The sequence below is a fragment of the Tenrec ecaudatus genome, chromosome 17 (genome assembly GCF_050624435.1).
Source record: "Tenrec ecaudatus isolate mTenEca1 chromosome 17, mTenEca1.hap1, whole genome shotgun sequence".
In the NCBI taxonomy this organism is placed as follows: Eukaryota; Metazoa; Chordata; class Mammalia; order Afrosoricida; family Tenrecidae; genus Tenrec; species Tenrec ecaudatus.
Window position 1 is genome coordinate 20,292,802 of NC_134546.1, and position 11,387 is coordinate 20,304,188.

The following is an 11,387-nucleotide window of genomic DNA, read 5'->3' on the forward strand; positions in this document are numbered from 1 at the left end:
GTCCAGGCACCAGATTTTTCAATCCATCCTATGACTCTGTCCTCACATTGGATCCCGGCTTCATCAACGGTGTCCCTCGCCCATTTCCTGCAGCTGGGCTTGCTTCTTTGGTCCTCCAGCCCCAAAATCCTGCTCCTAAATCCCTGCTCAGAATGTGGCCCACTCTCTGACCTGCCTTCCTTCCCTGAGGTGCCTGGGAGCTAGATCTTGCCACTCTGCTGGCTTCCTGCGGTCTCAGTGGTTTGGCTTTCCCCGGGACCCACCCTTTGGTACCGGGGCAGCCTGCCCAGCCACTCAGGGAGCACACCCAGACTTTTGTCAAGCAGGTTTCCCAAGCCTGACACTTTTCACATGCTCTCCCCAGCCCAACTAGCCCGTAGCTGGGCTTCCTCCTGTGGCCTGCAGCAGCATCCTGGGTGTGGCTTGGCCCGGCGTGGCCCAAGCTCTGCCTGAGACTGCTCAAACTGAGCAAGCGAGGGGAGGGGGCGCTGGATCCTCTACACTGCGGACCCCGGACAGTACAGGAGGAGGCGGTAAGCCCCTCTTAATCCTTTCATTTACTTTCTGCTGGGGTGTTTGAAATCGATCATTCCTGTCCCCCTGTCAAGGCGGGTTCAATTACTTGGAGCCCTGGAGGACTGCCTGGAGGAGGTTGTTCTGGGCTGTAGGATTCTGATCTTGAGTCAGTTTCATAAAATAAATAAAATAATAAAGGCCTTGAGCTGCACAATTTCCTCCAACTAATAAAAAGTGAGACACCCAGCTTTGCAGCAGATCCGGAGGTTGCCTCTGAGCTGCTCCTGGTGGGTGAGGATTCTTGGGTTCTTTTTGACAATGCACTGAGCCAGCACTGAATCACTCCATTACTGCACATTCTCTTCTAAATAGAAGCTCTCCCCCGCCTTCGGTGGAAATAGTCCAAGATCGCAGCAAAAGCCAGCTCATTGGCAGCCTCTGGCTGTTGGCACGAGCGCCTGCCCTTTACTTTGATTCCAGCCCCAGCAGACATTGTGCAGCTGAGGTGGGCCTGGAGCTGGCCCAGGAAGCCTGAGGGGCAGACTGGCATGGGAGAACAGGTGCCTTACCCATGCCACCCCTGCGGGCGCCTGCACCCACGGCCTGCAGAGAAGAGGCGCCTTGTTCAGGAGGCCTGGCTGTACCCACTCAGTGCAGAAGCATTCGGATGCGTGGGGCAGCCAGAACCTTTGAGACGTGTTGAGGCGGAGAGGCAGCCTGTCTTGGGCACTGAGCTGGATTAGGACTCGGGGAGGAGCGGGGGAGGGTGGGTGCGGCTGAGGTTCTTAATTGCAGCCCGGCTTCTTATCTCTGGATAAACAGAGCTCTTAATGGGAAAGGCAACACAGCTCCACCACACATGCTTGAAAGGCCAAACAATACGTCCCACCCACGGATACATCTGCACCAGCAGAAATGCTGTGAAAAGGTCAGGGGCGCGAGCCAGGCTCAGCTGTTCTCCTTTGGGCTCTGTTTTCTCCTAGCTGTGTGACCTTGGGCGAGACACGGTCTCCCCGCCTCCATGCCCCCACCCCACCCCACAGCCTCCCTCCATTTTGGTGTTTTAATCTGCAAAGTGGGACGATGAAGACTTCCTCCAGGATTCTGAGGATTAAGTGGGTCAATGAGCTAACGTGGAGGAAGGCCGATAGCTAGAGAACCGCACCATAGTTAGTGAAGCGGAGGGTCCACGGGGGCCGGAGGTCTGGGCGGGGCGAGGGAAAGCCTCCAGGAGAGGGGCTGACCCAATAGCTACAACAACATGCTCACAAGCACCAACGGTCCGAAGGCAGCGCAGAACTGGGCAGCGTTTTATTCTGTTCTACGTCAGGCCGCCAGGAGCCTGAGCTGACTGGCCCACTCTCGGCAAGGCCACCAAGGTCAAGGACCGGTTTCTGCAGGTGTGCAATCCATCAGGTTGATGTTCTTCCTTAAGGCTGTCACTTGGAGGATTAAATAGCATCTTTGTGGCAGGGAGGGGTGTGCGTCTAAAGTCAGGGTTGACCTTTGAACCCCAAGGCCATCCAGGTACTGAAACCGAAGATGGTGATTGTTCAAAAGTTGGCTCTCTGCTGTGCTCCAGGAGCCACCTGGACGTGCACCTGCACACCTTTCTAGGGTGCCTTTCCAGGGAGTCAGGATTCTGTTTGCCTACCGAGGCAGGGCAGATACTTGGTGGGCGCGCTTTGCCTCCTGGGCTGGCTGGCATTGGTGTAACTTGGCTGGCCGGCCAGTCAGGTTGCCTCCTCCTGCTGGGGCTGTACGTCCAGCGGGTGCTTGCCCTCCCTCTGCAGCCCGTGGCCCAGCACGCAGAGTTCGGGGTGAGAAGCCTGCTTTTGCTTCAGTTCTGAGCCACAGGGGCTGCTCCAAGGCTCGCCACCCTTCCTGGTGTTCTCTTCACTGCTGCTGAGAGAGAAGACAGGGACAGATGAAACATTTCCTCTGCTGTTCCTTCTGCTCCCCTGGCTCCCACACCCCCATTTCCATCCCCTTGCTCGCGATCTCAGCCTCAGCACTATCAGGCTGGGGAACCCTGAGTGCTGAGTGGTCTCCTGCCTTTCTATCTCAGGTGCATCCTGATGGCTGCTGTCCTTGCTGCCTGCCTGCCAGGCCGGGCACTGTGGGGGCCCAGCTCGAGGCTGGCCTGGCTGACAGGTGAGGCCTCTTCTTTCCCCTGATGCCCAGGATCCTGCTGCTTGTACAAAGCAACTCCCAGCTGTGGGTGCTGGGCCTCTATTTTGTTTGGAAACCCTTCTTGTTTAACAAAGGGCTGGGCTTAGCTACTTGAATAACACTCACTCACTCACTCACTCACTCACTCACTCACTCACTCACTCACTCGCCACCCTTTTCCTGAATGGCAAAAATGGAAACTTTTTGGCAGAGCCCAGGCTAGGAAGCGCTTCCCAGCTCCTGAGCCACATGTGGCCAACCCTAGGAGGGGTTTGGCTTAGGGATGTGGACCCTCAGCATGCTGGGCAGACTCTGGAAGGCTGATGGAGGGCATGGAGGTACAGCAAGCCCAGGCTGGCAGGGTGGACTGGCTCAGAGAGCCACGCTCGGCTATGTGCTGGCAATTATTGGGTGGAGGGTGGAGGCTGGCTGCCTGGGCTCACGCCCTGGCTCTTCCACATACCTGCTGTGCGATTTTTATCCTGCAATATCGCTGAGACTCAGCTTTCCTCTTTGTGAAACAACACCCCTCTCATAGGGCACTCACAGACATCAGTGATGGAAGAATCGTGTAAGACTTTTAGCATACTGATGGACACATGATATGTGCTCAGTAAAGGATTTGCTCTCACTAGGGTGCTGCTTGATAGAATGAATAGCAAGTCACCCCTGGAAAGGACACCAGGGATCTCCGAGGCACACACAAGTGGGGCACTGGAAGCCCAGAGAGGTGGGGGTCTTGGTCAGGACCATGGCTCTCACCTTACATACACTTCCCTGTGTCTCTTTGGAGCAGGGGAGGTGTATCCATCTCATGCAGGCCCCACCCATTGCTGGCCCTGACAGGAGGCCATAGAAATGGGTGTGGGTGGCAAATCCAGGGCAAAGCCAGGGGCAGGGTGCTGTGGAGGCTGACCCTGTGGCCCAACCGGCCAGCTGGTGCTAGGATGGTAGTTGTCCTCCACCCTACCCAGGTTTCACATCTGTAGGGACTCAGGCTAGGAGCTTGATTTTCCCAGTGACCATGGTGTGGTTGTGAGCCCACCTGTTCCCAGAATGACCCGGGATGCCCAGGAAGGTGAGGGGGTGGTGGTGGCTGTCAAGAGCCCTTGCCTGACTAGTCCTGACCAGACAGGCACTGCCAAGCCTTTAGAAGAGCAAGGTTGACTCTCTTTTTGGATGTACAGAGCATCCTGAGACCTAGAGACTGGTATAGCGACTAGGGGATTTCACACATAAATAACAGCTGAAACTTATTAATTGAGCTTCCTGGGTAAACCTCGGGGGACTGTTTCCATTCTCCAGGGCCCCAAGATCGAGAGGATATAAACATCATTCTTTTATTTTGCTTCCACCAAAGGGGTTCATGCCTTGCCTGGGATAACCAGAAGGGGACCCTCTGCCAGGTGTAAGGCAGGGTCCCCGGCAGGCCTGTTGACAGCTGTGAGATACGGTGGATGTGGATGCAAGTCCTGGCTGGGTGACAGCCCAGTCCTCAGCAGCTTCTGCTCTCTGCAGGCTGCATGGTTCTGAGGAAGCCCTGCCCACGTCCCGGGGGTTGCTCCCTCCTAGGCAGATTGGCAGCCTAAGACTCGCCATCCACAAGCTGGCATGCTTCTGTTTCCAGATGCCAAATTTATACCTGGGGGAGGGGGGATGTCTAGGGGGCACTGAGGAATGGGCATGTTCCCATCATGGGCTCACAACTTGAGATGACTTAGGGGTTCGGTCCTATAAGGAGGCAGGGGACTGGGGATGGGTATTATTATTTGACCTTTCCCCATGACCTTGCTAACTGGCCTCTCTTCCAAAGACATCACCCCTCCTGCTAGTCGTCCTCCCACCCCGCTGAAGTATTGGGACCTCGGGCCTCCGGGGTGGGGGCGGGGGGTGTCCTCGCCTGAGGAGAAGCCTGAGAGAGACACATGATTTCCTTCTGGAACAATTTTATGTCACTCTGTGATTGCCCCCGCTGTTTTAAAATGTTAGTGGTTTTAATTAATGCGGCTTTATTGTCCCCGCTCTCGGAAGCTGGTCCCCCTGCGAGGCACCGTTTGGGGAGTCTAATAACGGAGTAAGCGGATGGGGTAGGGGATGATGCACCAGCGCCTATCAAGGTTCTCAAAGGCCGCTGTGCGGTCAGAAGCTCGTCGAAGAAGTGCAAGGTTACAGTAAGATCCTCGCAAAAGAAAATCCATATTTCATTTCTCTCAAGTGGCTGGGTGGAAGTTTATAGAACTATCATAACATACAACTTTCCTGAGATAATATCTTTATTTAAAATTGACTGCTGCATCCTTTGTGGGGAAAAAATAAATTAAAATGACCATTGATGTCTTGGCAGCCTGTGAAGCACGCAGCGTACATCACTCTGGCGGGAAGTGACTCCTGATTTACACTTGGGCAGCGCGCAGGTAGCGGGGGCTGGTAGCGCTTCGTATGATTTGATATCAAGCTCTACGGCTACAACTTCTTCCTCTGATAGGGGTCAAGTTTATCATTTTGTTCCCCAAGCTAGACTCCCAAGCAGTCTGTGAAAACCACTTGAGCATGTAACCTCTCCTTCCAACGGATGGAAGGAAGATGCTCCTTGGACTGACGCCACAGTGCCCAAACTGAGCCAGTGACTTACGGATCAGCTGCCCCTGGGGAGAAAAGCGCCCCGGGACTCCGTCTGCCAAGGGCAGGGATAGCACCCTTCAGCTGGCTCCTTAGGCCAGACCCGCAAGAAGAGTCCTGCTCCACTTCTGTAGCCGTGGGTGGCCAGTCAATGTCCAGCTAGGTTGGAGGACTCGTGGTCTGACATGCAGTCTTGGAAACCCACAGGGGCAGTTCTGCCCTGTCCCATAGGGTCGTCATGAGACAGAACCGACTCGATGGCGGTGGGTTTGGTTTAGTTTGGGTTTCTTCAAGACAGGGTGCCCAGGAGGCCAACACTATTGTCCTCATAGCCTGCCGCTACCACTGTCCCTCTAGGAGGGCTGTGGTAGGACTCTCTGCCAGGAGGTTTGCATGACCTCTCCCCTGTGGCTCTCCAGTGAATGGAGAGTGGCATTTCACATAGTCTGTGTCATGTACACAGAGTCTACGTGACCACAAAAATCCAATGTAGACGCGGATCCAAGAATCTACCCCCTTCTATTAAATGAGCTGCTACAGCGATTTACCAACATGTGAGACATGCCACTCCATTACGTTTTGTTGTTGAAAATCGAGGGTGGCGTGTCTCATGTGTTGCTAAATCTCACGTGTGTAATACGAGGGAGCTTGATTCTCCCCGTGCGTTGGCATCGATGCAATGCAGTGGGATTTTGGAATTGTTTTTCATAAGGATATATTATTTATGTTAATACATAAATGGGTTTATTTTTTTCCCCTTAAAATGTATTAATGAACAAATACCTAACAAAACACAGCTCTCTGCCGTTGAGTCAATTCTGACTTACATGGACCCTGTAGGATCAGGTAGAACAACCCTGTGAGTTTCCAAGACCGCAGAGCTTTACGGCAGCTGAGAACTTCATCTTCCTCCTGCGCAGTGGCTGGTGGTTTCAGACTGCTGACCTTGAGGTTAACGGCCAACGTGTAACCCACTGCCCGACCAGGGCTTCTAATAAAGATCTCATACATTGATAGGTCAAAGCAATACAAACAGAAGTTCCTGAGTTCTCCAGTGGAAAGAGCTTAAAGGAATCTTGGGACCAAAATCTGTGAGAACATTTCTCCTAGTTGCCGATCCACCATGGTGACACCAGCAGCTGCCGATTCCTGATGGGACAGCAGGGCGACAGCGAGTCAACCACAAGGGCCAGCCATGTCACCACATTGCCATCTGTAGAACCAGGGACACAGGACTGGGCTAACTTGGTTATTGAAAACAGCGCTTCTAATAGCGCAAAGAGCTCGGACGGCCTAGTGCTTACAAGGTTAGCAGCTTGAAACCACCAGTTGCTCAGCAGGAGAGAGATGAGGCTTTCTACTCCCATGAAAAGCGACAGTCTCAGAAACCCACAGGGCAGTTCTGCCGTGTCCTATGGGGTCGCTCTGAGTCAGAACAGATCGGATGGCGGTGAGTTTGGTTTTTGGTTTAATACGACAGAATTTCTTTCCAATACAAATCTTCCTCGGAAACGCAAAATGGGTAACAGGTTGCTCAAGGTTGAAGTGGAGGAGACTGGACTCCAGTCCCCTAGACACCCCCTGGCCCCTTTTACAGCACGGTTTGCGGACTACCGACGGATAAGATCCTAGCACCCCGTAGCTCTGCCTTTCTCTGTTTCAAGTCACTGCATGCTGGTCCTGAAGATGCACCTTACCTGAAGCACCTTACCTGCGTGGGCTGAGCAGGGCATCATGAGCTGCTGCGCCCGGGCAGCCAGAGGCAGGCAGCCACAGTCTGGGGCCTGGCCTGCGCTCAGAAGCGGTCCTTCGGACGAAAGGCAGAGGGTTGAGGGCACACAGGGCCACCCTCCTCTGGGAATCCGCCCTCAGCCGTGGCCCTAAGCTGCTCCTCCAGCACCCTGCTGGCATCCTGAGAGAGCCCCCAGCCTCGGGTGTCTGAGATGGTGGGGCCAGTGGGTGGTCTCTTGAGAATAGCGACTTGGCTTCAAACAGAGAGGCGGAGGCAGGGCAGAATATGGAACAGGTATTCCCAGGTAACTTGGCTTTGGCTGTGGGACTGTCTTCAGAATCTCTTGTTTCTTTGTGCCCTTGAGCGGGAGATGCTGGTGGGGATGGGGAGGGACCGGAGGAAGCGGAACTTCCTTCTCTGCTCTGGGGAGCAGGGCTGGAGACCTTGTGCTGAGCAGGTGGGCTCTCAGGGGGAGGGCTGGGTGGCACAAGCTGGGGTGATGGGGATACTTGTTTTGTCCCTGTTGGTGGACTTAGCACCCTGGGACTCCCTGTGGGGCTCAGAGCCCCAGTGCTGAGGGGCGGGCTGGGTGACCTATGCACAGCAGGGAGGCTTGGCTGGGCTGGCCTGTGGGAGGAGGGCAAGTTTGAGTGTCTCTTCTCAACTTGGGATACCCAGTGCACCCTTGTGGGAGGGGCCTTCCTGGCCATGAGGGGGCTTCTCTCTTGGTTCTGCCTGGAGGCCTCAGGAGAAGGTGGCCCCCGAGTTGACCTGGCCAGGCCGGGTTCTGAGATCCTGTTTTGCCCGGAGATATGACTGGAGTGGTGCCAAGGTGATGCCTTCCGGGGCTGCTTGCTGACCCCGGTGGCCTTCTCTGTCAGTGCCTGACTCGGACCCCCGCCCTCCTCCTCTGGGTTTTGACTGGTGGCTGGTGGGTGGGTCGAGTCCAAGGTGGACTTTCTGGGACTGCAGCCCCTCTCACTATTCCCGGTGCCCATGCTGCGGGGTCTGGTAGGGCTGACAGTGCCCTTGCTGGGCAGCAGGACCATGGGCTTCATGGAGGCTCTCAGCTTGGGGGAAGCCCAAGCTTTCTTGGCAGGGCCGCCCCCTCCCAGGGCTGGTACGCAAGTCCTTCCTGGGGAAGCCCCTCCCGGTGCACTGCTTTCTGGGGTCTCCAGAGTGGCGAATGATTGGTCCATCAGGATTTCCAGGGGCGGCGGAGGCAGCTGCTCAGGGTCCTGCTCCATCTCGTCCTCCAGGCCCTGCCCCCCGGAGGGGTCTGGAGCAAGGATGGGTGTGAAGGGCCCCCAGTCGGTGCCCACGTCGAGTGCATAGGCACCTGCTGCTGGAGAAATGCGGGGCTTAGGGTACAAAGGAGCTAGGCCCCTGTAAATGGGGAATCTGGGAGGCATGATGGGGATGCCCCACTTCCCGAGGCAGGGCTTTGGCTCCGAGTGCTTGCAATCCCCCAGCGCCCCCAGACTGTCAGAAGGACTGAACGTTTCAATTAGTTTCCTGACTGATGTTCTGGGGGGATGGCTTCGGGTGTGGCAGTCCTCGGCTTGGGGAGCCCCGATTGCCTTCTCTCCCGACGGGGTGGTGTTAGTATGCTGTTTGGCTGTGCCCTGCTGGGGCTGCTGGGCCACCGGGGGCCGACTGCTTTTCTGCAACATGCTCTTGTCCTGACTGGGCAAAATGCTGAAGTTCTCGGTGAGGGAGGCCTTCAGCTTGCTGGTGGTAGTGCTCAGGGCCACCTGGCGATTGACACCCGGCCATGAAGCTGCCACTCCGGCCCCTGGAAGCTGCTTCCTGCTGAGCCGCTGGCATGGCGCACCCCGGGCATAGAATGCCTCCAGCTTCTGGCTGAGATCTCTCTGGACCTTCCACAGCTCTTGGAGGGTGGGGTCTTCCATGTGGTTCTTAAGACTGGCCTCTGACTGGGTCCTCCTCTGCCTCCCCAGGACCCTCCTACTGCCGCTGACTGTGCTGGGTCTCAGCGGGACCTCCAGCCTCCTTTCCTCCTCCTCAGCCCAGTCCCAGGTCCCAGAGGGCACGGGGACAAATTTAATCCTTTCACTGATGGCTTTCTTCATCTTCAGAATCAGTTCCTGGGCCTGGGGGCCCCTGAGTCCCCTGAAGTGGGGCTGGAATGTGCTTTTCCGGCCAGCAGGTGAAGAGCGAGGCCGTGGGAACACAGCGGGGTCCTGGCAGGTGTATGGACCTCTGCAGCTGACTGCACCTCCCCCCTCCTCCTCCTCCTCTTCTTCCTCCTCCTCCTCCTGGCTGCTGTCTGGGTCTTCACCGAGGGATGGTGGGGCCATCCATCTGGAACCCTTGGGGAGGCGCGCTTCCACAGAGACCTCAGTTCTAAGGGAATCACCCAGAGAGCTTTCATTTGTCCCCAAATGTGGGGAGGGAATCCTTTCAGGGCCAGCGTCAGGACAGTGACTCCCTGAAGGCTGAATCTTAGCCGTAGGAAGCCTCATGAGTGGACAGTCTTGGGGGCTGTCCGAACCCAGCCAGGAGGGACCTGGCTGCCAGGCACGTCCTGTTGGCCCGGCTTCCACTGGCTTCCGTGCCATAGGCTCCAGCACTAAATTCGAGCTGCCTTGCTTGCCTGCCTTGTCCAAGGACCGCACGGATTCATTGTCAGCCCCTATACCACTGTCCTCAGAGCACAAGGGGGCACCCTGCACCCCGGAGTCCCCATGGCCACTCGCCAAGCTCTCTAGTTGCCCCAAGACCCTTACGAGATGCTCACCCACACCCCTCTTTACGCTTAGCTTCTTTTCCAAGTGGCTGGAAGAGGAGCGGAAGCAGGTGCTGGCAGCCTCCAGGAGGCTGCTGGTGAGGGAGCCCACGGTGCCCTCCAAGGCCTGCAGCTTCCTGACAGTGTACTGCAGGAGCTGCTGCAGGAGGTCAGGCTGCTCTGGGGGCACCTCTTCCCCCAAGGGCCAAGCCAGGTCAGCCCCAACTTCCCGGAGGAGCACTTCGCCGTCCTTGGCGATCTCGCCCAGGAGCCGGTTGGCCTCCTCCAAGCACAGCAGCAGGAAGCGGAGCATGAGCTGCAGCAGCTCCTGGGTCTGAGCGGCCTGGTGGCTGATGCCGAGGATTGCTTCGTACTTGGCGAGGCTGGAGTGCAGGTAGGTGTAGCAGTGGTGGTGGGCTCTTATAAGCAGCTCCGGGAAGTCCACCTTCCCTGCAGATCCACAAGGAGGCAGGGAGGTTTGGCAGCCATGACCCTGTGTGCCCAGCCCCTCTAGTGGGGATGTCTCCTGGACAGCCCACCCCTCATACGCTTCCACAGAAAAATTGGCCCCTTGTGACCCATGGGGGCTCTGGGCCAGAAGGTCCTTAGCCTTGTGGCTCTGGGATTTGCTTGGCCGGGGTGGGGACGTCGTGGCGTCTAGGATCAGCCCTTCCATAGCGTTCCTGTTCCCTGAAGCAGGCCCTCTCGTGAGCTGACACAGACCTCCCGCTGTGGCGGGGCTCCACCTGCACCTTGGATGCTCCTCAGCCGGCCTCTGTCCCTGGGCCCCGCCACCCCCAGAGCTGCAGTCTGGGGTGCTTTTCAGCAGCAAAGGGACAGAGCATCTTTCTTGGCCCACCTGACACCCTGGCAGAATCGCCTTGGGCTTTTTCAGGAATGGAATGCCACTCTTGACGACACTGTTCACAATGTCACTGTGGGAAGGGGTGCACCCCATGGCCTCAGCTGGCTATCACCTTCCACCCACCCCCTTAGTCATTTTCATCCGAAAGAGAAACAAAGGCAGTCTTACAGTCCATCCGGGCAGTCTCCAGACTGGAATCCTTTGAGATCCTCAGCACGAGGTCTGAGAAGCCAGCTCCCCTGGAAGCCAACTTCTTTGGCCCCGCCGTGAAGAGGCAGTGGTGTCTGCCATCCTGTCTGTGCTTTGGAACCAACCGCTGTCGGTGAGAGGCAGGGACTGTGGGCTCATGGATTCTGGGTCTGTGTTTTGCTTGTGTCCTGACAGATGCAGAAGGCAAGCAGAGCTTTAAGCCTATTAGGTTAATCACGGCCCAGCCAGTTAGCATGCACAGCGTGCTCTGATAGAGAACTGCTCAGTGTTGGCTATATTGGGAAGCGGATTATTTTTGCACATGCTTGCGTTTTTACTTCTGTTCAGATGCCTGCCCTCGGAAACCTAGAGAAATGGGGCGCGATGGCAGAGAAGGTTCTGGAAGAGACACATCTGTGGAAAAGGAGCGACAGTTTGCTGTTGACAGGCCTTGGCAGCAAAGTGACCTTCAGAGTGACAAAGGGCAAACTTACCCAGTGTGCTCCAATCCACGGGGGCCTGGAAAGCTTCAAGAAACAAAACAG

General features: G+C 56.4%; 1 protein-coding gene across 1 annotated transcript; it reads right to left on the reverse strand.

Moving 5' to 3' along the window:
* Positions 1-2,249: 2,249 nt before the first annotated feature.
* Positions 2,250-10,746, reverse strand: PCARE (photoreceptor cilium actin regulator). The gene is made up of 2 exons (XM_075536069.1): positions 7,019-10,746; positions 2,250-2,421 (listed from the first exon to the last, which is right to left on the reverse strand). Exons 1-2 carry the CDS (start codon positions 10,744-10,746, stop codon positions 2,250-2,252), a joined length of 3,900 nt encoding a protein of 1,299 aa, XP_075392184.1.
* Between the last annotated feature and the right edge of the window lie 641 nt (positions 10,747-11,387).